Genomic DNA, 26,882 nt, shown 5'->3' on the forward strand with positions numbered 1-26,882 from the left:
AAGAAATTTTGTATCGTTATAAAATCCTTCTGAACAGCCATAATGTTCAGGTTCAAAATGGCGCAATTTAAGATTTTAAACTTAACCTAAAAACTACATAGGTAAACCAAAATGTTGTGGCAATGTTTTATTTAGACAATTGGATTACAATTCTAACAATGTACAAATTGAAGGAAATCGGTTCATAAATAAGGGATAAAACTCATTTTAAGATACTGCGTAATGCTGCAATGTTGATCGCAATGTTGCCGTGGTGGTGGGAGATGATCTAGCAAGGAATCTGCGGGTACCATATGTAAAAGAGAATTTCACTTCTAAATACTCCAATGCAGCAAGCAGTTTTATACAAGAGTATAAATCTAATCCTATCCGAGAGCAGTGAATTTCAGCAATGAACTAATTTATTCATGCTGTACTAGAAGAAAGCTTATTTTGAACGAAATCGCACAGGTCCTCCTAGTAAAATTTGTTATTATACTAATATTATCAATATTGCATTTTCCACAGTAACATTGATCAAGTAGCCATAGCCTTCGAAACTTCGTCGCCGCTTAAGGAATCAATTTATAACCGGAAGCCAAGTTGGCAGCGCTGGTGGTGGGACGCGGTTTCCGGAAGCGGAAGGTGCTCCAGCCAATGAAGACTGATAGCCCTGATTTTAGCGGCTAAACGCCGAAACGGCTTCGAGCTCAACAAAGTGAATGCTAGACAAATGACAGTGCTTACCAAACCAACCCTTCGAACTCGTCTGCGTCAGTGATTCATCAGGTTTTTCATTTGTTTCGGCAACACCTTCAATTTCGAGGTTACGTTGATTGTTTCAGAAGGAAAACTTAATCTATAAGGTAGTGAAATATAGTCCTAAAATTTAGCAAGTAAGTGGGTATGCCAAGTCAAAACAGCGTGATCTAACTAAAAATCGAAAACTTTACTCATCAATACTTTTCAAATAGGTCTAGGTAAATTATAGGCAAAATTTTCTGTTTCCTTTGTGCAACTAATTCAAAATATAACTTTTAATTGATAATGTTAACTGCTGATGTTTATAACATCCTAAATCATACTTAAATTAATGATGAGTTTTTAAAATATTGAAATCACGATTTTGACTACTTATTAATAATTCAAGTTGACAATTCAAAATACTGTTTACCCTTGAAATACATTATACGAAAGCTTTAATAGTATTTAATAGAGACACATTTTAAATATGTATTGAAGTTGAATTTTATGGACGAAACCAGTAAGCGCACAGCAGCTCAGTCGGGGCTGGTGAGGGATGAACATTATTAAAAGTTTGTAAGAGCAAATCAAAGGTCCAGGGAGAGGGAGAGAACGTGATGTCATTAGGTATATGACGTCACTGGTGAGTGGTGACGTGGATCGGCTGCTGATCAGTAATATCCGAGACTACCTGGATATATATATATATAAATAATAAAAACAAGGCACAGTAGGCTAATAATAGTACTTTTAAATTCTATTTTTGTACCGAACTAAACAATAAAGCAATAAAACCAACTTTAGTCCTTTTGACTTATTAAATTCACTTATATAATAATCAAACCGTTTTAAAAATATCTCAAATAAAATCTAAAAGATACAATTAACTTTGTTAAGTTACCAGCAATTACAAAGAATTTTTAATTAACAAGTCGACCCACCTTTCGTAAACGAAAAGAGCAATTAAACACGACCTAAATTAAAATTTTAATAAAAAGGCGCCAAATCAAGCTGGGACCCAGCTGTTCAATGACGCGAGAATCTATATCCTCTGATCAAAAATGATGAAAGACCCTCTCCCCCGGCGAAAAACTGTCAACTCATAAAAATTAAGGAAACCGAGAAATTATAAAGCGACGCGATTGCTGCGTTTATGGCGGGAACGGCTTTGTTTGCGGGGGAATTAATAGCGGCAGATAAAACGGCGCGAATCTACAAATTGGGCGCGGCGGCGTTATCATCTTAAATATTGTGTCCTTTTGTCGAGCGTGTCACAACCCCTTGTTTTCACTTACTCTGTGTTTATTGTTCCTCTGTGAACTCTACAGCTGATTATGGTTGTAACAGCTGATGATAATTATTACAGTTGGGGTTTAGATGTTTAATTCACTTGAGGAAGTGCGAGGTAAAGAGGTCATGGCACTATTTATTTTTAACAAACACTCTAGAGTAAATAGATTTTTCAAGAAAATTTCTATAAAATGTTTTTATTCACATTAAAAAAGAAGAACGACTTTATTTTATAACTAGTATCACTGACCAATCTTGAAAATTAAACAAACAGTGAGTAAAAAAGGTCAAACTGGTTTTGTACAACTTGACACTCTATTTAAAAGAGTCACCCCTCAAAATTCCTCAAGGGGTCATTTAAAGCGTAAAAACCACGCGACAGAGCCACTTAAGTAACAACCCGTCTTTATGGGCCATAAAGGGGTAAGATGGCGAATTAGCATAGGCGTCTTGGTCGTCTAATCAATGTGAAGGCGTCCATCTTCGACCAGCTGTTGCCTTCTTGAGCGTGTCAGGCGTACCAACTGATTTCATCTTGAGCGTGTGACAGGGTTACAAACTCTCCCTCTTTAATCTACGCCGCCCTGTCACATGATACTGTAATAAATTCCAGGACACTTTGTACAAGCTTTATCGACGGTTCTGTTATCGTCTCCTGTTCGATGTTGGATTCGATTTAGGAGAGAAAGCCACTTTTGGTTAGCCCAATAAACTATTTGCATGTTTGATACTTCAAAGAAATTCAACAACATATATACTCGATATGAAAATGGGAAATTATTATCCTGCCGTTACTGTCTAAAGAACCAAAGTACGTACGTGTATCCATGCACAAGGCTACTCTGTCATTAAGTTTAAACTGAAAATGAAAGACATACAAATAATACCACAAAATACATTAAGAAAGAAGCAGTATAAAACTGTATAAAACGTTATTTTTTGCGTAAGTAGTTTTTTTAATGATAAGTATCGTATAAATGTGTCTTAATCTGAAAAATATTTTAAGGTTAAATTATGATCTTTTAGACTAACTTCCTTTACATTTAACATATAAACAACTGCAGTTGTGCGCATTTTGTTAGCCAAAGATTTCAAGTTATCTTATAACTGCTCATTCACCAATTTCAACTAACCTTATCATAAAAGAACTATTTTCCATCATATTCCAAATAATTACTACTTTTATAACTTGTTATTAAAGTAGTGGTGGAATGTACAATTTTACATTGTCTAACTCATTTACGTAATCCAAGAAAGGGTCTAACGAACCCTCCACTTCAAACCAGAAATCCATTCAACAAATCCCTCTCTTAACCCCATTATTCCTGCCGGTCAAAGGCCTCGAAGCACTAATTATTTTTACATGGCGATGATTGCGCTAATTTTTGAGAGGACGTTAATGGAGTATCCGCGCCTCCCACGTCCTGTTCCGTTGCTGACTTCCGCTGGAGCTGGACTCGACTTCCTTCTCTCTCACTCCCACCCCTCCCCGATCATTCTGTCACCCCCACTCTCAAAAGGCTTTGTTTTGACTGGAGTGAAAAAGGCTTACTTTTTATGACCGTATGTACACTGTGTTGAAAACAAGAAAGAAATAAGTGTCTAAAGTGATTTGATTAGTTCCAGTTTAAATACGTAGTCCCATCCTGTTCATCCTATAATCTAACAATTACTAACACCCACTAAAATGAACAACAATTTGATTTTTCGTCATACTGCAGCAAAAACAGCAGTTTCTAATACACACGTTGCGGGTCTAAATTTGTAGCTCTTTTACTCCCAGGGCGAATAAGTCAGCTGTTGTATACACAGTTGTAAACTTCGATTGTAAACAATAACATGTAGGTATCGAGCATTTATCGCTAACTAGATAACCTGTTGCTCGAAACCGAGCAAAACTGCAGGCTGTAATGAAAGAATAGCCAGTAAAAAAATAAACAGCAAGAATTAATCAAAGAGTCACTCTAAAGTAATTTCTGAATGATTATATAAATATGAAAAATATAATGTTGTAAAAAGATTATAAAAGTAGTATACAATATTTAAATATAGATCCGCTCTCGTAATGCTTTGGCTATCCTATCTCTTATGTACAGTAGGTGGGTGCCCTCTATGAGAACGTAGATGTCAACCACACACTGTAGTGAGTTTTTAGACTTTTTGTAGCAAGCTAAATCGCTCTTAAAATTCATTTCCATTCTAGCTCCTGAGCTGTTGAATTCAACATAATAAATAGGTAACATACCTTATAAATCCGGATTTAACGACGGATCTAGAACGGATTCGCGTTTAACATTATTAGTTTTTGGAAAAGACCTAAGATTTATTTGGCCAGGCTGTGCTCTGTTTCAGCTTTAAAAATAGCTGCGACATTTATTTAAGTAGCATAAGTAAGCACACGAATCTCACTGTACTCATCGGACCTCTCGTCCCTTCTAAAAATCCTCTAAAATTCTGCCATAATTTTTAAAGATTAGGCAAATAGGTTGGCAATGTGACCCTATTCCCGCATATTTTTTCCTGGCATTTTTGTTTGAATTGTGTTTCAAGCCCTGTTGGGTTCCAGTGCCAACGTCGTACTCAACTATACATCTGTGCGGGTTCACGATGACCTTTAAAGGTATTAGATTATTTACTCGGAGATAACACGTGTCATGGACCTTTAAATTGTAGATCCCCTGTGTGATCCTCTCATCTAAATGAGCTTCAGAGCTGACCATGGCAAAGGTGAAATGGAATTGACGAATTTTAGATCTAAGCCTCGCAGCCCTGTTTTCAGATTGGGAGTTTCCAATAACTTCCTGAAAGTATAGTGAATTCCGCAGGTGAGGTAACGGGTCTTTCATTTATGGTAACAATGAGTGAAAATTTAACTACTTCGGTCTTTCTTTTGCTTAAAATGTAAGCCACCACAATGTAAACATTTAACGTTCATTTGTCTGAGGAGATGTATCCATGATGTATCACCACGATGGTACTGCCACTCTGTATCCTTCAAATGTTCCATTGGTAGGTTGATGCAAGCGGTAACGTCCGCGTTCCCTCCAGCCACTCACAGTTTTTCATCTTACTGGTGGCTTAATTTTAAATTGAGATAAAAATACGTAAGTTAACCAAACAACAGAAAACACTACAACGGAATTTTGATATACATTGTAAATTACGTGATACGGTAATGCAACGGGTGGGTAACTGCACTAAGAATAATCACTTTCAAACATTCACTTGTTCATCACACCGAACTGTAACCAAAACTACATGGTAATTCAGTAAAATAAGAAGAAAGTTAAATTAATTCAAATATTACTAACAATGTGTTATCAAGTTTTGCTAGGAAACTATTTTATGAACCAGACTTATTTAACAGACGTTTAAATGAAAATATCTATTCCGGCTTTGCTCTGGAAGTTTTAAGTCCTGCAGTCTGTGGTTAACCTTAAAAACTATTTCAAACTACGTCCATATGTTATTTGTAAACAAAGGGAAATGAGTTTGATCTAATGTCAACAGATAGCGCCTCCTACCAAACTTTAGCCCTTAAGTGTACTTAAGTGGTGCCCTTTCTTAATATTCTGAGACGTATTTGCACATCTGCGTGAAAATACCTTTAATTTGACACCTCAAACGTTAAAATCCGTCGAACCGTTATTGAGTTATGACTGTGAAAAGAAACCTGCTTGCGTATTAATATATAGATAGATTTCAATTGGTTTGACATATCGATGGTATGATGTACACTACCCCAATCGTAATGTTCTAAATGATTGACGAAAAATATAGTTCATCACACAGGAAAAGAGTCTCTTTTCAACCTTCACTCATTTTCTGATCCCAGCTTCACCTCGATCGTAAAACTTGAACTGGGGTCAAAAAGAGTCACTTTACGCCATAATGATGCATTATACTATTTCAGTCAAGTAAATGCGGGAGTAAACGTGTTTAACTGTTGTTTACAGTCAGTAATCAGCCATAATCTTCTATTCCCATCCTAGTTTGGCCAAATAATCCTCATTAAGCATGTGATATATAATAATTTGTCGTATAGCCGAGTTAAAGCTTCACACAGAAATGTTTAACTGTGCATATCTAGTGATTTTACTATATTATATAATATAAACAGTTTCCAAAGTTCCGAGTTTGAAAATATTTTGTATAGCAGTTATTATTGATCGATAAATAAGGTAATTATGTATACTCATAAATTCGTTTTGGCACAAAGGCAATTTTATTAGTTTTGGCAATATTTGTGCCTATTCTATAGTGTAATTAGGAATAAACGCTAAAGCAATATAAAAACCCCACACTTAACATTTTATCTAACATAGATGATCCTAAGTCAGAGGGACACAGACGTGATGATTGTGTAGACTGTAGACTGCAGAGCTGGTAAAACACATCTGACTGCATTAAAGTGCATCCCACGACTGGATGCAATCACGCGTCAGATCCGGGATTACACCCGGACGTGAGTCACCTGCAATTATAGTTGGATCAACTAACTGTATCCCCCATTGACTTGCAATGTGCAATCAGACGTGGAGGAATTGCAGATAGTGGGTAGTTATAATCTGGGAATGATACAATACTACGGTTGATTGTGTGAACAAGCAACAGCCGTTGGACTGAGTGAGAGCCGAGAGGGATCAAACGCAATTTGTCTATCAAAAATAGTTCTTCCACCATGAATAAAACTACTTATGACACCTTTAATTAAACAATTTCACACCAAACCTTTGCAGATGGCCTACTATACTGTATTACGGCAATTCGTCGTATAAATCTATGCATAGTACGATTAATAATATCGTAATGGAAGTGTGTATATTGTATATAACTCGCATATAAAATATTAACGGCGAATAACATCAAATCAAAGAATGTTTTATCCTTCTGGCCAACGAAAAATCGTAGAGATCAAGGGACACTTATGCACTGTTAGTTCTTTAGTCAAAATAAACATTTCTCCTCCGATGAAATTAAGAATGAGTATGTAGAAATGTCGCCAGTTTGATTGAAAATTGTTATTTTTACTGTATAAAGCATGTTACTAATTTATTAACTACTGTATAAAACACTTGACATTTCCAAATACAGATGCAAAACTATACGAATGAAGGTGATATGCATGACTTGACATTGTATTTATGAGAAATGTGCCAGATTATAATAAAATGTAATCCGTGGAATGTTTATAAATATTGGAATCTCCCAAAACTTCCGAAAATATCTTCTCGCTTCTATTCATTTAAGAGATATCTCTGTAACACCCCTTTTGCAGCCGTCCTACTAAACCAAGTTTTTACAATTGATGTGTCATTTTAAAGCTTATTATCTAGCGGAGTGACGAACTGTAAAGTAAAAAGTAACCTATAGGAACTGTAACCTTTAGTTTGTCCTCCTTGACTTTAATTTATTTATAGAGTGAATTTTCAAAGATCCATATTGTGATGCTGACCAACTTTCTTTACAGCTGTTTAAATGTGAGTTGTAATAATTTAACAGGTAATCCTCCAATTGAATGTTTAACCACAGTCAGATTGTGAACAAGAGATGATTACCGCTTGGGTCCTCTCATAGAATATTAACTCTTAGAAGATAGTTTTTAATTACGGTAGTTGAAGAATTAAATATCTTAATACCTTATAGGTATTTTGCCAACTCTTCAAAAGACAAATATTGTCTTTAGACCTATTATATGATGTGTTTTCATGATAGGCTATGGCATTATCACATCAATAACAATCTTAGGTTAGTAGAATTTGAACCCAGGACTTTAGAGAAGAAGTGGAGGCTGCGCCAAAGATTTAGGAGGTAAACCACAAAAATAAAACAAAACTATTTCTTATAATAATAAAAAATAGAAAATGTTTCCGGATTTCATAAATCGTATCTTCAATTTTACTCTAAAACACACTCGCGAATTTCAGACTCCAAACATTCTCAGGCAAAACTCATTAAATCTAGTTCAAAAAGCGTTTTAAGGGAAAGAACGTTCGGGTACTAACTCATTAGTGGGCAATTAAACTTAGTCAAAAGCGACTCCGACGGCTCGGCGCGTCGAAAAATGCAAATGTATGTAACTGGAGGTAATTAAGGCAAGTCGAAGTCGTGAAGTCGGACTGTGCGTCAACACTGCTAATAAGTCTTACTTTATCTGACGGCGAACGAATCTCTTTGAAACCTGCAATCTTGCGAGCAAATATTTAACCTCGATTTGGATAGAGAAGCTTTTAAGGGTAGAAGTTTTTGGTGTCTTTCACTGATGTCAACTTGTCAGCATTTGGTTGAAGATAAGGTTTCTAGCAAATAATACATTTAGATGATAAGCTTCTGTGTTCACCCAAACCCAACATGACAAGACAGAGAAAAAGAGTGTTTTCAATATGTTAAATTTTTATTTATGTTTGAAGTTTAGTTTCTACTTTGATAAAGCAATATCTACAATTGAAAAAAATTGTGCAGAATAAGTTTAATGTTTTATTAGTTACGTAGGTTTATTGCTATAATAAATTATTTAACAAAGAAATATGTTAGTCACGCTAGTTTTCTTTGCAATACAGTATACTATACGAATTCCAAATATTAATAAGGCCTACATTAGTATGCATTAATAACATTAGTATATTGTTGTCAGGTTTAACAGCATGTATTTACTATTGGTATGAAAATAAAGACATTCTCATATTAGTAGGTTTATAGGCTTATACCGACCTCCTTTAATGTAAAATAATAAGTATACCTATTGAATAGAAAGCGATATTCCTAATAGAAAATTGTATAATAATCGTATTGAAACTAAGGGGAATAATAAAAGAAATCCTAAATTTCTTTACCTAATGAATGAAGCCATTGGATGCTTTAATTAGATTGTGTTGAGTAAACTAAGTATGTTGAGTTGTTCATATGTTGAAATGTTAATGTTGAATTTTAAAATGTTTTGATCAATGTCAATGTGTTTGACAATTACCACGGCGCACCTGGCAATTCAAATACAGAGTCTGTTTTGCAGACAAACTATTGAAGGCGCGACGCTATGTTGTTTTATAATACAACTATTGGTCACACGGAGTTTAGTAATTTATATTTTTATGTTATTCCCATAGAAAATAGAGTATTGTTTTCGTCAAAATTATCAAGTTTGAGTTTTAGGTCCCCCTGAACAAAAAAAAAAAAAAAAAAAAAAAACTGGTTTTCGAAGTAATCTCTCTGTGTGTGTGTGTGTGTCTGTCTGTATGTCTGGATGTGTATAAAGCTGCAGATCACACCTATGATCCAATTTTGATTGAATTTAGTATGTGGATACTAAGCCATTATATATCCGGAATATCTATTATTTTTTTTATTTTGATTTTTTATGGGGTTTTCCTATAAAAACTCATATAATAACGGAAAATCGAGTTAAAAACTGGATCGACCGGGTTTGATAACGATTTAGTATGTAACCAACGAAGTTAACTGAGGTGCGATTGTTGCTTATTGAAAACTGTTATGGCCCTTTTAAGACTAAACAAAATGGTGTAAAATTATTGCTGTAAAAATTATGGTTCAAATTAAGGTATTGCAACTTTTGTGATTTTCCACATAAAAAGTCATGACTACTCCCTCTGCTTACTCATAATAAGGATTGTTTACTTGCTTCCGGGAGAATGTATGTGTCAGATTGCTGATGCTGATTATTTTAATTTTGAAACAATAAAAAGCCTACTTCAATAAATCTTAAATTCCAAAAGGACGCTGTAGAAATTATGTAGCAACCAATTAGCATATACGGTATAATAGGTACTCTCCCCTAAGGTAATAAGAAGTATAAACATGTTTTAATATAACCCTTTAAGAATTTTAAGAAATTTATTTAGCTATAATAATACACACTAATATTTGTTTTGTGGAATGATAATTGGATGCGATCGCATGTAACAAAAATTTAAATCACTATTGTGTTTAATTCAATTTGTATTTGTTGTATATTCTTATAATTAAGTGGGCAAAGGCAACAAAAGCTTAAACCGTTACCATAAACACTGAACTAATGTTTTGACTGTAAATGTAACCTTTAACGCAGACACATTAGTTGGCTAAATTTGCTCTGTGTCTATTATCTACATATGGGTCATAGACTAAACTGATATCAAGATAAATAGCAAGTTACCTTTGCCAATAGGTGAGAGATTGCTGCCACTGCGGCTGCCGTCCTTGTCTGCAGAAGATGTGCTACTGACGGCAGGCACCCCAGCAGCGTCTTGTATGGCGGAGGCGGCCCTGGAGCCGGCACCCGCGGGCTGCAGGATTGTGTACTGCTTGGAGTCAGGGGAAGACGCGGACACCTTGCTAGACGTCACAGCAGCAGTCTCTTCAGCTTCCACCTTGGCCGGGGTTGGTTTGAGTGGAAGTAGATGAACAGTCGAGGGTTTCTCCTCAGGACGAGGGGGAGGTGCTGCAGCCGCTGGTGGATAGCCTACGAATGTGGCTCCCGCTGGGAACGGTCCTATTGGGTCCAAAGACGTTGCAATCTTCGGTTCCTTACCATCACGAAAGTTAGGTGCTGTAAACACCGCTGGAGTAGAGTTCTTTCCCTTTTCAGACTTCTGAGATGTATAATGGTTTCCCAAATTTTTGGTTTTGTCTCCTTTGTCGTCTCTCTTTTTCTTCTCACCTTTTCCAGACCGCTCGTCAACTTCCATGTCAATTTCAAGGTCGTTTGAAGAGTCGTCCACTAATTCATTAAAGTCAGGCTCGTACCTCTGGCCGTTTGAGTACCTGTCGTTTGACTTAGAATCGTCATTCTTTGGCTTTGTTTTGGCTTGTGATTGTATCGAGTCACACTCATTCTCGATTTTTATCAGACTCTCTAAATAGTTCCTTTCTTGCACAGTTTTAGGTAGTTCCTTTCCTTCTCTTTGAGAGTTCGTTGGCGTTTTGTTGCTCTGAGAAGACTTGACATGCTCACTTTTCCCAGGTGGTCCGTTGGTTGAGTGAACGTCGTTTTTTGTTGCCTTCGCGTCTTGTTCCCTCAAGGTTATGACGTCTTTCAACGAGCAGGAAGAGTTGTCTCCGTTGTTGGATGATGATGTAGACGAGGTGCCATTTGCGATGTTGTTTTTCTTCTCATCAAAAAGATTTTCAAAACCTGGCTCCTCAGCATCAGCGATACCTCTGTTGTAAAACGCCAACCGAGGACCTGGCCAACTACCTGAGAGGCTCTTCAGGTCAGCCTCAGTTTCTCTTATCAGTGTCTCATTGTCAACATTTCCTTCTCCAGAATTATTGTTTGACTTTGAGGATTTCTTCGCTGGGCTCTGACTGGGTGAGGAGGACACAAACGCTCGTTTCTTCTGAGGGAGCAATACTGGCTTGGTGTCATGGTCGTCGTCATTTTGGTCGTTGTTCTTTGCACTTTTCCGCCTTCTCTTGACCGTCGTCTCGTCTACAATGACTTCTTCCTTCTTCACCATGTTTTGTCGTCGCAGGACATCAGAGTTTCTATTCTTCTGCGCTTCTGCACGTCTCTTGGCCGCCTGCGTGAGCGGACTTGATCCAGGGAGTTCAGTGACAGTGGACAGAGGCCTGAAACAGAATAATCCTTGTGAGACTAAAGGTTTGTCCCTAATTGTTTTAATCAACTAAATAAAACGCGTTTAATAATTCAATATCACTATGCTAAATAATATTAGTAAACTTTCTAACTTTGCTCTAGGCCATTCTTACAAATCTAATTTAATTAACATGTTGAACTTAATTTATGAATGGTGGCTGTCATAATGACACAATACAATTATAAGAAACAGTTAAAGTTCTAAATACCCCCGCTACAGCAAACTTGCAGACCAAGCGAATTTCCATTTGCCTGATTTGATTTTCAGTTTAGTCTATTTAAATAAAATAAGGTTAACGAGTACCTAGGTTTTGCTGCTACAGGGATGCTAATAAGGTGTATTTTTAGTAAAATATCAATAGGCCAGTATAAAATATAAAAATTCCAAGATTGATCAAGATATATCCGCAAACGAGCAAAACTACGACAATGTACAATATTCTACATAATAATATTATAGGAATTTTACAGTTACGGTTTTTGGAATTTTCTCCGTAACTAATAACTAAAAAAAAAACTTTATATACTAATTTATTTTTTTAAGCTCTTTAAATTGGTCTAGAAAGAAATTGAGATTTTTTTTGTTTTGAGGGTAAACAATTTAGAAAACCCAATTTAAACCATAAAACAACGTTCCCATAGCCCGATCATGCTGGTTCGCGAACTCATTCAAGTTTATCGCGCCTTACACCTTCTTGCCAAATTTAATCGAAATTGGACAAAAATTGCTCAAGTTATCGCGTTTAAGTATCGCACGGACGTATTTATATACATGCATTTGAACGATTAGTATTTTTGGCCTCTGGACATCAAAATGAAAAAATAAATCGGTCCTGAGCCTAGTCTTACCATGAGACATACGGTAATAGCTACTTCCCAATTGGGAAGTTCGCTAAAATCCGTTTCATTGCAAAACTGTTTGGTATGACGTTTAAAAATATAGCTGATTGCAAAGGGTTGCCCTCAATTTTGAAATCCCCTCTGTTTACAAAAACTCGTCACTACAGCGGAATAAAAGGAAGACAAAGCCCAGCGAATTGTTTTAAACAATCAGTTCGAAAGATGAATTATTCAATCGCGGATCTTGCGGCCGGGGAGCTACAAATTAATGAATACGACCCGCTCTCGCCGACTTATCATCTGCAAAAATGTCATTTGCAATTAAAAAATGAGAGGTGGCGGCCGCGCGCCCCTACACGACATTCCAATTTTCGAGGATGCTAATTAATGCATAAATTTTTAGACGGTGTGTTTTTCAAGCCATCCATTAATTTGGCGACCGCCCAAGATGGACAATCCGCCGCCCCTTCAGTTGCCCTCTCCCTATCCTGTCCGTCAAATCCCTCCTGAGGGTTTTTATCTCCTTAAATTTAATAATATCCTTTGTATTAATGCTAGTATTACAATCTAATGCACGGAGATTGTTAGATGTATCAGAAGTTAATATGTTTCCAGTTTGTTCTAAAAATCCCTCTTAGTCTGACCTGGAATAGAAATGGTGTTTTCTCCCCAAGCAAATCCAGCTTATTGGAGTGTATTTGATAGAGATATGGTTCCTGTTACTGTGTTACTGTAACTTTGAAATTGACTTATGTTCAGGCACACATATACTAAGTGAAAATATATATATAAATTGATTTTATAAATTAGGTTTCTATTTTTCTATATACTCCTTTAAACATGCAAATGAAACACCAATATTTGGGAAATTAAACTCTTCTTCAATCCCACTAAACATGAATATAAATCATCAAAATCGGTACCGACTAGCACAAGCGCAACCCTTGCACATAAACCACCACGAACAACGGCAAGACGACAGGGGACTCAACATGCCTCATAGCGTACAATAACCATAACCGGGATAATTCTCGTAGGATGTGCGTCTAACACGCAAGTCTAGGTAATTGAGTGACAAGCCGCACTCAAGAACACCTCGTTCCGCATTTTCATCATACGTTTAATACTAGAACTACCCTCACCGCTCGCTGCGACACGCACTCACCCCTAGCGTGACGTCATGAGACAAAGGGGGTAGAGTGGGGGTACAACTTGTGTCCATGTTAATTGTGATACATGAGAGTTGCATGTGGGTGACGGTTTATGGGTTGCTACGACGGTGTTGTGCATCAGAGAAGACTGGAACGGCTGAGAAGAACGTTAATTGCACGGGAGGTTCGTTTCAAGATTGTTTGTTGCATAAAGTTAAAACAATGTGTACCAACGTCCATCAACCAAAATAACAGAAAACAACTATCCCAAGAAAATAGATTATAAAAAACGACAAACATTTGGAGTTTTATAGTTTAAAGGTTGGTGATTTAATAACAGCTTATAGTGTAATAAAGACATGTTTAAACTACTAACAAAACATTTAAAATCATCAAAGTGACTATATTATTTGTTAAAAATTAAAAACACTATGGAAAAATACCTATTAAAATAGTTGGAATGTTTTAAAAACATATTGAAGCTATGAAAGTAGGAGGTTTAAAATTTCTTATTTAATCAAAACTCGTAAAAATCCGTTACTTTAAACACGACGGTATACAATTCAAGGGACACTATAGCGATAAACTTAATTAGTCACAGATCAACTTAAGTTTACAATCTCTCCAGGTACCAGTTTAGTACTGTATTACCTCAAGGAGAATGTGCAAGAACAGGATGATGCTGTGTTAAACACCTCCCTCTCCCCTCCCCTCCCATCAGGTGTACAAGACATCCGTCGTGTAAGTGTTGTGTTGTGATCCGCAGCAAATTATGCTCAAGCCGCTCAGCGCCGTCAATCGCTTTACAGCTTACTGCAACACTCTTGCAGACCGATATCCACATCATCCACAACTCAATAAAACAATTTAAAATTTTATGTTTTTGTAACTTTGTTGCACTATGTATTCATAGTTTTATCGAGTGTCTCACTATGTTAAGAAACAATTATTTCGATATATTTACCACGTTGGTCATTTCACAATTTCTTTACGTTTTTGAATCAAAACCATAGTTCCATAGTTGGACCAATTTTACTTTATTTTAGAGTTGTGATACGAAAAAAATACCCCCGCCACAGCAAACCTGCAGACTAAGCGAATTTCCATTTGCCTGATTGGATTTACACTAAAATGTCTCCTTAAAAATATCACATTTATTCCCTATTTAAATCAAATCAGTTTAACACATACTTAGGTTTGCTGCAACAGGGAGGGTTAAAGTGATTTTTTATGTAAAATGTTAATAGTTAGTAAGAAATAAAAACATTTTCCAAATTTGGGCAAAATATGTTAATAAATAAGCAAACTACAACAGTTTACTTATCCTCCATAAGAATAACATGGGAATTTTCAATTTACAATGTTTTTGAATTTTCTCCGTAACCATTAGGCGCATTACAACGCTTCAATATACTAAATTATTTGTTTTTTTAAGCTCTACAAAATAGTTTGTAAAGAAATTGCAAAAATTTAAGTTTTTTTAGGTCAAAAATGGGAAAAACCCATTTTTACCCCATAAAAGCCCCCATAAACCCCCGTTCCCATGGTCCGATCATGCTGGTTCGCGAACTCGTTCGAATAAACGTAGGTTTACAAGTTTGTACCAAATTTCATCAAAATCGGATTATCTTTGCTCGAGTTATCGTGCTAACGGACACATATATACGGTATATAAATAGCAATTATTATATAGGTCAAACATCTCGAAGTTTTAAAACAAGATTCAAGGAACATCTACAAGCATTGAAATCAAAAAATCAAACATCAATGAAGTCGAACTTCGCCGACCATATAATGAACACAGACCACAGTTATAAAAACATGAAAGAAAATCTAACAATTTTAGAATTTGAAAAAGAACGTGAGAAACTTAATGTAAAAGAAGAGCTAAATATTTATATACACAACAAAAAGGACCCCAACAACATACTCAACACAATGATTCCAAAATTAAACCAACCTATCTACGATAAAATTGAAAAACTAAGGAAAGAAAGAAAAACATTCATATAGTATAATGAAAAAATTAATACCAAAATGTATTAAGATTTAGTTAACATATTTTATTATTTTTACATATGATTATATTTTTAATTTTGTTAGTTTAAAGAATGAGGTTATGGTAAAAATGACTTGACAATGGACTTAGTTCCGAAACATGTCGTCATGAAAAATAAAATAATTACTAAAAGGGTACTTTGTTATATATGTTTTAATTTTATTATATGAGTAGCCCTAAAAATGCAAGAAAATAATAAATAAATAAATAAATATAACAGGAATTAATTTGAACAGATGCTATTTTTGGCCTCTAGGGACCTCAAAACGAAAAAAAATCGGTCCCGGGTCCAGGTCTTACCATGAGTACTACGGTAATAGCCTATTCCCTATATGGGAAATTCGCTAAAATTTAACTAATTGTACTCCCAATGCGTGGGTCAGAAACTAAGTAAGTATTCTTAATTGCATTAATGACAGACTTTCAATTTTTTCCCTTCAGGGTATACTTTCTAAATTATGTAATGTTAAACGTTGTATCTTCTATGATCTTGTTACTTTTAAGTAAGCTATTCAAAACCAAAGATAGTTTCATGAAGGTTTTAAATGTTATTCATGGAAAATATGTCAATTAATGCTGCAGTCCCTAATGTCCTTGAACAATAAATAAATCATCACAGTAATGCAGTAACTAGTATAGTTAGACATACTTTCCAAGGACATATTTTAAATTGATCAAAACTCACACACATTCTTGCATTTAGAAATATTTGGGTTATTTTCCAGAAAACACTTTCATAAGTATTATTAAGTTTTCGAATGTATTCAGAGGCTTTCCGAAATAGCTTAAGACTTTGGTCTTAAAGAACAAATCCAAAGCTAATTGAGGTGTCGAGAGGAAACTTTGTTAAATTTCTTTGATTTCTCCGTCTGTCTGTCTGCAGTGCTTAAACCGGGATTACACCTCTGGAGGAAGCCGATAGCTTCTCCAGTTTAAAGTTGAGGGTGAGATTCGCCCCTTGTTCATTAGGACAGCCTCCCTATCAGCTCCGATCGTAAATTTCGGCTCGACCATGCATCATACAATTTATTCATTATCTGTATCTCCATCCCCGACCCGGAGTCATGTCCTAGACCTTGGAGGCGATTAATCAATTGCTTCTTGCGAAAACAACCCTTCCCAGTTCCCTTTGACCTACGGTATTGTTTTAAATCCATTAGCCAGATTGGTATGGTACAGTGTTAAGGGGTTACGGAAGAGTTTTAAAGGATGAAAAATGAATATAATTAAGTCATTCTGGGGTGGAGAAATATATGACCTTGGAAGACTTTTAACGTAACTTCTAGTGACGAGGGTTGAATATTTTAACTGAGATAACGTGTCAGTGGGGTTAACACGCCTTAGTATTATAATAATACTGCACGGTTGTCAAAATCAACGTTATTATGTTTTGGTTTATTAATTTTAAACCCCATCTACCCGTCACCATACACAACTAAATTATTTTTTAAATTATTTTTTTGGTCTGTGAGCTGATCAAATGAGAGTGAAGTACAGAGTTATCCATAGTATGGTAGCTGACCCAGTCAGTGGTGACCACAGTGAGGTCCCAGCACAGAAATATCTTGCTTGTCATCACAAGACGTTACCTCTAAAAAACAGTGTGTTCGGTGTGTTGTATTTTTATTTATTCTGATGAAATAAAAAAAAATAACTATCCTAAAAAAGTGCAATAACAATAATGAACGAACTGGAAAACCCCCTAAAATCACTAAACTCCAACTAAATATTGAAGAAACTTACTAACCTCATAAAAGTAAGTATATACAACATACTTATTTAAAGATAAAATCAACTGTAAGACCTCTTATACGATATCAAAAGCCCCGGAAAGATTGTGTAATCTATACACCCACGGGACTGTAGATAATCCAGTGAACAATGTAAACAGTGCATTGTGGACCAGATATTAACATCCCTAATCTGAGATCAGCGGGTAGCGCCGCAGGCTGCCGTAGACATTCCATCATCGGCGGGGATGGAGGGGGGGGTCCCACTTTGTACAACCCTATAATTAGCTACGTTCTAGGCCTAATGACTGAACATCTCAGAACACTGGCTTGCCGTGGCGTGTTGCGCTCTCTTTAATTATATCTAACCCCCTACCCTCCACTACACCAATGACGTACGGCCCGGCGCAAGTTGCCTGGAGACATATCAACATAAGTATGATTTATCGAGAGCTTTACTCGTCTTGGTGCCCTTTGCCCCGCTTTCTCGGCTGTTTTTCTTGAACTCCTAAACTGTATTTCGAACATTTTTGTTATTACAGTAAATATACCTTACATTTTATCCAAAGATTGGGATGTATTATTTGTTATTGTTTTTAGGTTTACACAATTATTATGTTATTCCTGTGCAAATGCTATAAAATTAAACAATGTAAGATACGAGGGCAAATTCTTAATTTTATTACTTGTTAAGATAGCATACACCTTTCAGTCACGGTAGTAAATAGATGACTGAATATTCCATTTGATTTTCATACTGCAAATCAGGATACATATTTACTGCCAACATTCTTAACCAATGAAGTTTTTGCTGATTAAAACATCTTCTCATCGAATCACTGTGGATCTTTCAAAGAGGAACTATCGTAGTGCCTCCTTACTCTATACAAAACGAACGACGTTTTAGCTTACAAATTGTAGTAATATAAACAAGATAAACAGAGTCAGGTGTGGGGCACTTTAACGGCCCAAAAACATCTCGGGGCTGTTTTTGGCCATAGTTGAGCAGAGTGTTGTAATCTGGAGTGCCCCTGGGGCCATAAATCCCCCCCCCCGGAGATAAAACCACACAGATGAAGACATCCCCTACCACCCCCTGACGTAACAGACTCATCAAAACACATTCTTCAGCTGTGGACAAGCAGATTGGGAGTGGTGGGCGAAGAGGCGAAGGCGAGTTGATGTTTACCTATACGAAACGTTACACTAGATATAAGTAATTTAAGCAAATTCTATAATAAAACCTTCATGAAGGGTTACAGATAAGTATTAAGAATGGTAAAAACTGTTATTTCTGAAGACCCAAGTGAATATGTAACCAAGAATGGCAGCAAAAAACGTTTCTGGATACCAATTTTATTTTTAGCCTTTTCTATATTTTTTCAACTAGTATTAACTTTGTGTTTCGTTATGTAATTGATGTATGATACAGCATGTTGTAAATAAGCAGTTCTTTGACTGGCCTCCTGTCGAGGGCCAATATAGGATTAATTTAGAATAGTCATTTCGCTCAAAAACGGGAGTAGTTGATCAAATTCAATTTCGCTGCTCCTGCAATATATATTGAATAACTTTGTTGAAAGCCACGTGACACCTATACACGCCGAATAGATCAAATATTTTTGAGTGTACTTATCTCATTATTTGTTTTGGTGGAAAGTGAAAGAATCACGATTTATTGAACAGTATATCAATTAAAATGTACAACTGCATATACAGGGTGACACAAAGGAACCGGACGTTTTTTAAACAGCTGTTCCATTGTTGTCGCAAGTGGTAGGAAGATTGAAGTTATGTCATTACCTTCAGTGAGACTTGCCATTTTTGTTGAAATGACTCAGTGGACCCTAGGCCATCGCGTTTTCGCACACGATACTTTGGTCCGAAATGGTGAATCCGTCGTCAAATCTAGCGGGATTTAAGTCGATATTTTAACATTGATCGCCATGGAGAACGGTTCCATACCGAAATACGCTATTAAGATGGGTTTTAGGGTTCCGAACAACTGGTAATATAACAAAGAAGAAACCACTAGGCCTTGTTAGAACTTCGAGAACACCCGAAAACATCGCCAGAGTGAGAGCAGTATTGAATGAATGTTTCCTAACAAGGCGATTTCTCGCTTTAGTGACAAACCGTGGCCGCCGAGATCACCTGACCTGTCCACTAGTGATTACTTACTTTGGGGGTTTCTTAAGGAGCGTGTTTATGCTCACAAACCACGCACACTGGAGGATTTGAAGTTTGCAATTACAGAAGATATCAATGGCATTGAACAAGACCTCCTGACCCGAGTTTCAGATGATTTTCAGACCAGAATGAACATTTGTAGATAAGTACATGGGCGCCATATGCATGACGTCATTAAAAAAATTACTTTTTTGTAACAAATGGCAAATGTTTACCTCACTATGTACATTATTAAAACCATTTTATTCCATTTAACTACTGTGTACTACTTGTTTAAAAAACGTCCGGTTCCTTTGTGTCACCCTGTACCTGCAACTGTACCTGCAACACGGCATTTTCGTATAAAACCCGTAAAAAACTTTGAAAATCTAACTAGCCTCCACTTACAACATTACTTATAGCAAAGTCCTAGCAGAGAACTACGCGTAATGATTCCACGAATGCCTTTGTGACCTTAACTCGTTTCCCAATTCTTTCAAGGTACAGCAAAGAGACCGCTAGAATCTGTATACTAAGCAAATGTTTGAATCAAAAGAATTCTTTTGAAACTGAAATAAAAACTTGAGAAGTAAAACAGAAAAGTGTTATTGATCCAGACATTGTTGAGATACCTGGAGAGTCGAGGGTTTGGACAGGGGGGGAAGAGGGTTTTGAAATTAAAAGTTTTAGGTCCAGGAGAGGTGAGCTGTCCTTGTTAGACGGCTGAGAGTCATTTCAAGCGGTTTTGGACACAGAATAATCAAGTATCTCTTAAATGTCATTGACGTATTTAATGGTTAAACCACTTCTAGCATAAAACCGATTGAATCTGAAACTGGTGTAGTTTAACCTATGAATTGTAATAGAAATATAATAACGTAAAGCAGAGTGCTTCTAATAATGATATATGATGGACCTCTTAATTTGCTGCAGTTATTGCATAGAAAAAGAGGTTTTTAAATAAAATTTACCAAATAATTAGAGTAGAATGCTCTGCCAACTAACCCAAATCAAATAAAAAGCACATAGTACACTTACACATAGTAGTTGAACGAATAATGGTTTTTATGAGTTTGAACTTTTTATTAACTTACTATACGTATAATGTGTGGATTAACTTTTTTAAATTACTGCTAGTACAGTAATTGGTGAATTAGAATAGCTTCTTTATTTAAAATAATGATTATGATTTGAAAAATGGAAATACATTTTTAAGCTTTTTGGCTTTGGTTTGTTGTATGTTTCAGACAAGGAAACAATACGAAAATACGTATTGAAATATGCCATGGCTTAATGGTTGATACGTAGGAATATTAAAAAATGACACTCCATTTGCATTGCATGTCAAAATCATTCAGTCCACATTATTATATTGTATTAAAACTAAAAAAAAAACAATACATTTACATGTTTTTAAGTGGATTCTGTAATTTCATTTGTAGGATAGCCAACCTCAACAACCTACACGTAGTAAAAATAACCACATACTGTGTACCAATTAGCACTATTGCCACTATACTATTGTCGTGTATGTGGCGCTGAAAGAATATTACCTTAACCGGATGGCCGTGGCGTGGCGGGATGGCGTGCTTTAGGCCTGGGTGCAGCAGAGAGTGTATGTGTGTGTGATTGTATGTTAGGGAAATAAATGTATGTAATTTTAATAAAACCTACTTGTTTATTGTTAACTTTGTTGTTTTATTTTGTTATTATTATTGTTAGTTTTTTAGAGGTTAACTGTAAGAAAGGCCTTAGTTCGCCTCAATAAAGAAGGATTTTCACTTCATTGTCTAAACGAATGAGATTTGAAATATTCTGTAATAAAATTTTTTACAATGAATGGTTATATAGGTAACCACAAAGATAAAGGGTTATTTTCTGGGCCCGTGGTTGAGATAATACGTTATAATGGTTTGAAACATGTCATACACAAATATCTCTTCAACCATCAGCCCGTATTGATCGAATTCCCGTACAGTTGAGGTTAATGTTGTATCCTAGAGATGTAGTCTCAAAATCGTTAAGGCGTACTGAGGAACTCAAATTACAATTTATATATTACCAAGCAAATTGAGTTACAATGTTTTAAATAATTCCTTGATAAATTTGTCAAACACACACAATACCTGAAAATAGTGTCAACGCACAACTAAAGCACACGTTTAAAAATACCGACGAAAACATTGAATTTCAATTGATACATGTATATGCGGAAAGGTATACGTAAAACCGTGTATACAAATAACTCGAAAGAGATGAATATTTAGTGAAGTGCAAAATACGGGTGTTTCGATGTCGGTTCACGCCTGATGTTTTGAAGGAGAAAATTTGTACTCCAAGGCAGACTTTCAGGCCTCAGCTTTCTTAGCAAGTTTCCAACTTGGAGAAAAAGTTAGTTAAAAGTTTGGTGAGCCCTGGATCAATACCAGGCCGATCTACAGCGCTGCTAGCTGCTCGCGTAACGTCCAAACGTTCAGCATTCAACGCCATAATGGACGAGAGGAGCATTTCCAATAACATTTTGATTTTTTTTAATATTTATACAGTGTTTTTTTTATGATAAATTAAATAATTACGAATACCGGTACCACGAGACACTCTTTAATGACAACATTCGTGTTGCTTTACTTAATTATCGATCAGCTAATGTAAATTGTTCTATAAGGTATCTGCGAGTTTTAGTGTTTCTGAGAATTTATTGTAAACTAGAGGTCGTCCAGTGGTCGAAAACTCGACCAAGAATATGTTATTTACTGACTTTTCTATTTTCACAGTGACACAATTGTTGGGACAATGTTGTGTTACTTACGAAAGAATGTTCATTTTTAAGATCAAATTCATTAATTTAGTTTCGCTAAGTCATTGTCTGATTTATAAGAAAATATTCAGTATTTAGGCTACTGCGTTTTATAAACCAAACTCGAATCTTGCTTCCTTGGCCTATCGTATGACGTTTTCCTGTTTGGTCCCTGGCAAACTTATCAGATTGCATAAGTTAATTATTACCAATACAATTTAGCTGTTAATTATCATTTAAATGGGTCAAAACTCAAAACTTTAGTCTATAAAGGTTTTATCTCGTCATTTTGAGAGTATATAATTGTGACCCCTAACTTAAAACCCTTAAAAGGTAGGTCTGGGTCTTAATATATTTCCAAACAAAACGTAAATCATCATTATGTCCCAACAGTTTATCATGTGTATCCCAGTCACAACAAATACATTATTCTATTAATAGGTATAATGATCGACATTAATTTTGCAAGAAGATTCAATATTTAAATGTTTGCTTATGTTAAATTAATTATTTTCAAAGAAATCATCACTTAATTTGAAGACTATAATTAAATAACAATTTATTCATTAGTCGATTTGGAATCAGAAATCACGTGTCTATTTCACTAAATATTCTCTAATGACCAAGTGAGTTTTTTAAAGTAGAGTAAGTATATTTAACTATTGTCAATTAAAAGAATATATTATGACAGTTTGTTTGTTTTGATTTAACCTCAAAATTTGACACGTATGAACTGATGATCACACTAAACCTTCATCATCATCTTCAAAGATTCATCTTCAAAGATATTCCCCCACAGCTTAACCGCTTCTAGCTAAAAAAAAAATCAAATTAATTGCATTGTTAGTACAGACTTCTCTATTTTCACCCCACACTGTAAATAAAACATGTGATTGGAATTTCTTACATTTGTTTTGATTTTATGTTTATATTTCGTTGTTATTTCGTCACCAGCATAGCAACCCATAAAGCCCATGTTATTTTTTTTAAGATTTCAAATTAATATTGTGTGCTTATTTTTGGGCCTATTCTAATTTTTAAGGGGATTCTGCACATCTACAGGAAAATATATTTCTAACAGTATGCGTACATTTTCCCTGCGATGCACACGAGCCGAGAAAAAAGGTTTTAAAGAAACATGTTTGCCTATTAATATATAGATAGATAAGCCTCAACATGGTGTTTTCGCAGGTCAAATAGAGTATTTATTGTAGGGCTACGGTTTTCTTGTCTTCAACAGGATCCGCTTTTCTGAAATCATTTAACTTCTATGAATAGCTGATTTTTGGTCACTAGAGTCATACCTGGAAATTTAATATCAAACTTTCCCTGGTATTAATTTAATGATTTTTTTATGTAAAATACATACTCTATACATACTGGTGTTTTGAGCTTGTGAAAACACAATGTTCTGTCTTATTCACAATAAATTCCCAATAACACTAAATCTCATAGATGACGAAGCAACGATGACAATGAAGTAATGAAAACAGGAATAACAACTTATAAGCTGGTTTTGTTGTAACAAATTGTCTGACGGTTCTTGTAATTTGGGTTACTTAGAAAATGAACACCCTGAATAATTCAAAATACGTATTGATAGAGTATCGAGGTTTCGTATTTAGTTAATAAGGTTTTTAAAATGAGATTTCTAATCAAAGGAAGAGTTTTATTTATAAAATGTAAATTCGAGAGGTATTTTGTTTTTGTGTTTGTAAAACCTGACGGGGAATTAATGTTGAGTTATGCACATGATCAATAAAAAATATAATTAAGAACCTGATACATCAAATGGAAAACACATTGCGTGTTAATTTATTTTAATAATTGTCGTTTCATAAACAAATTACAAAGATAATTGCTTATATTCTTGATATATGGAAGAATAAAATTATAGCCTTGGGAGGATCAGGTACAAAAGTAATTTGTGGGTAATTAGTAGGAAACATATTCATTATAAATTATATTAAAATACACATTTTCGTTACCTCTAAGAAAGTAAATCCCCAATTCCCACCTGTCGTAGTCAGAGAGATGTAAACTAATGGGTTTACAATTTCCGATATAAATACGTACAAGTAAACGAAGCATTTTGTAAAATGTTGCAGTTTGCTTGTTTATGGATATATTTTGATCAAACTTGGCAAATTTATTTATTTAATACCAAGCTATTATTTTTTTACTAAAAAAACACACTTTACTAGCCTCCCTGTAGCAGCAAACCTATGAACTCATTTAACATAATGTTATATAAATGGTTTTAATTGTATATCAATTCAGGCAAAGGGAAATTTGCTTAGTCTGCAGGTTCGCTGCGGCGGGGGTATCATGTATATATTCTGGTATTCATTTTGTTCATTGGGCAATTCTCTAGGTTTACGTTGTTAGATTAAATTAGACAGGTCTCCTTGGTAGCTAAAGCACTATGTTTTCATAGCCCCATTTGTTGCTTCAGGCAGAGTAACATTATTTGTACTTTTTGCTACGGCGTTGGAGCTGGAGATGCCTTTGCCGGTCATTTAATACAGTTTTTTTGTTTTATATTTTAGAGCCCCTTAGGCAACAGTGCTATTGTAGTAGTGTAATGGTCTCTCGAAATCAACCGTAGTATATAAATAATGAATAAAATAAGGCATTATGCCAATCCTCACTCTATTCAGAAGTATTATCACCCCTATGTCAACATTAAAAAATAATGCCAGGTACATAGTTTAATAAAGTTGTTTATGAAGCTAATCCATAGAGAGAATGATACAAATACTGGAGTAAACCAATGATCACTGCTTTTGAAATTTATTTTCTTGCTGTAACTGAACAGTAATTGAAATGTAGTTTAACGAATGGCTTTTATTACCTGTCAGACTATAAATTTAATAAATTTCTGTACGTTTCATATCACATAGACATAAGACTTTTTTTAAGTCTTTGAAATCCATTAATGATAATCACTTAGTAAGCCACTTTTATTAGAATCTGTTAAAACCACTTACAAAAGACTCCTGCATATTGGAAAAGTGTAGATGGAGCAAACAAGAAATCAACTGATATATAAATCACATATACAAAGCCGGACACCTCCCAAGTGTATGAACGGCGCGGCGCTACACCAGAGGGTAGATTTCGATCTGCCCCCATATCTCGTCCGTAAATCCTTCATACCTGGAGTGGTCCGATTAAACAGAGATCGCAAGTTTCTTTGCGACTCCTAAATCAAGCAAACATATCTGGAAACGATAAATCCTTGCTGCCGATTGCTTCTTTGGAACCGTTAGAGGGAGTGGTGTGAGGGATGGAAAAGGGGGTTTAAAGTGCTGAATACACAAGGAAGTGAACTGGGGTTTGTAAAAGTTGCAGTCCGAAATTGAATTTATTACGGTCCAGTATGGGAATACATAAATAATACATATTTTTTACTTAAACATTTAAATTGACGTTTTTGAATCAGTATTTGAAAGTGTTCCCATTTATAAGTGTTATATGACATAGTTAAACATATTTTACATTTTACAGTCGGCTACATATCAACAATCACATTTCATGTATGATTATTAAAGATTTTTTATATTTTGGATCGAATCACTACTTCGTTTTCACCAATAAAATGGGGGGATAATTTATTTCAAAACAATAATCTATGTACTTATAAAAAGTCAAGTATATATTAAGTATATGGTTCCAGTAACCAGCCATACTTAATTTTAAATGTGTGTGGTATTGGTCAATTAATTGAAATCCTATAAAAGATGATTAATCTACAACAGGTCTAGGCTGATGTATCAGTCATGTAAAATACGACCACGGTTCTATATTATAATGGAATAAAAAATCAATTCACACATTACAAATAAAGTTGTGTTTTAACATTCTGTACGTATTGTTTGTGTTTAGAAGTCTGATGGGACAAAATCTGGTAACTTATTGACGTTCAGATTGAACATAGGCGCAGTAAAGCAAGCAAACTCATTTCCAAAATTGACTTTGCTGGCGATTAGGCTTAGAAAGTTTCAATCATAAATTCAAGTTGCGTTTCCGTATTTGCCTAGCGCTCATAAAGCTGTTGTTTTTGCAATTATGTTCACGCGAACCTCTTCCCCTGCTCTACGACACCCCCCTTAAGGATTTCCCCTCCTTTGATAAATCAGAGCCTGTCAAGGACTTATGTGTCCAGCTAACGCTTAGCGCTTCGACAGAAATCTATATCTCAAGATTTTTGCTGACGGAAGTGAAATGCACATTACAAGAAGAATCACGATTAGTCACGGATAGTTGACAAAAGGTTCCAGTTGTAAGTCATCAGGAGCTAGTTAACAGTTAACTTTTACTAATGGGATCTTATTACGTTAAGCTCAATGCTTTCGAATTAAGTTCTTGCTCGAAATAAATTATTTATTACCAACTGAAACAATTTACTTCTTCGAATCAAGCCTTTTGGATATTCTAACTGAAAAGGGGTCTTAACTAAATAATAAAAACTAAACCATACATTTGACACTTATCCAAAAATTGATTTTAAATCTAACATTAAAATCAC

The 26,882-nt window shown here is 35.2% G+C and overlaps 1 protein-coding gene across 1 annotated transcript in view; it reads right to left on the reverse strand.

Annotated features, from left to right (window-relative positions):
- Positions 1-26,882, reverse strand: part of LOC128986622 (uncharacterized) — a 164,229-nt gene that overhangs the window by 50,226 nt on the left and 87,121 nt on the right. The window contains exon 8 of the mRNA XM_054407076.1: positions 10,163-11,577. Coding sequence (XP_054263051.1) covers positions 10,163-11,577 — 1,415 coding nt within the window. The remainder of the gene's footprint in view (positions 1-10,162; positions 11,578-26,882) is intronic.

This window comes from Macrosteles quadrilineatus, unplaced genomic scaffold (assembly GCF_028750875.1).
Source record: "Macrosteles quadrilineatus isolate MER2022 unplaced genomic scaffold, UCM_ALF_1.0 Scaffold_2__2_contigs__length_208266976, whole genome shotgun sequence".
NCBI classification, from domain to species: Eukaryota; Metazoa; Arthropoda; class Insecta; order Hemiptera; family Cicadellidae; genus Macrosteles; species Macrosteles quadrilineatus.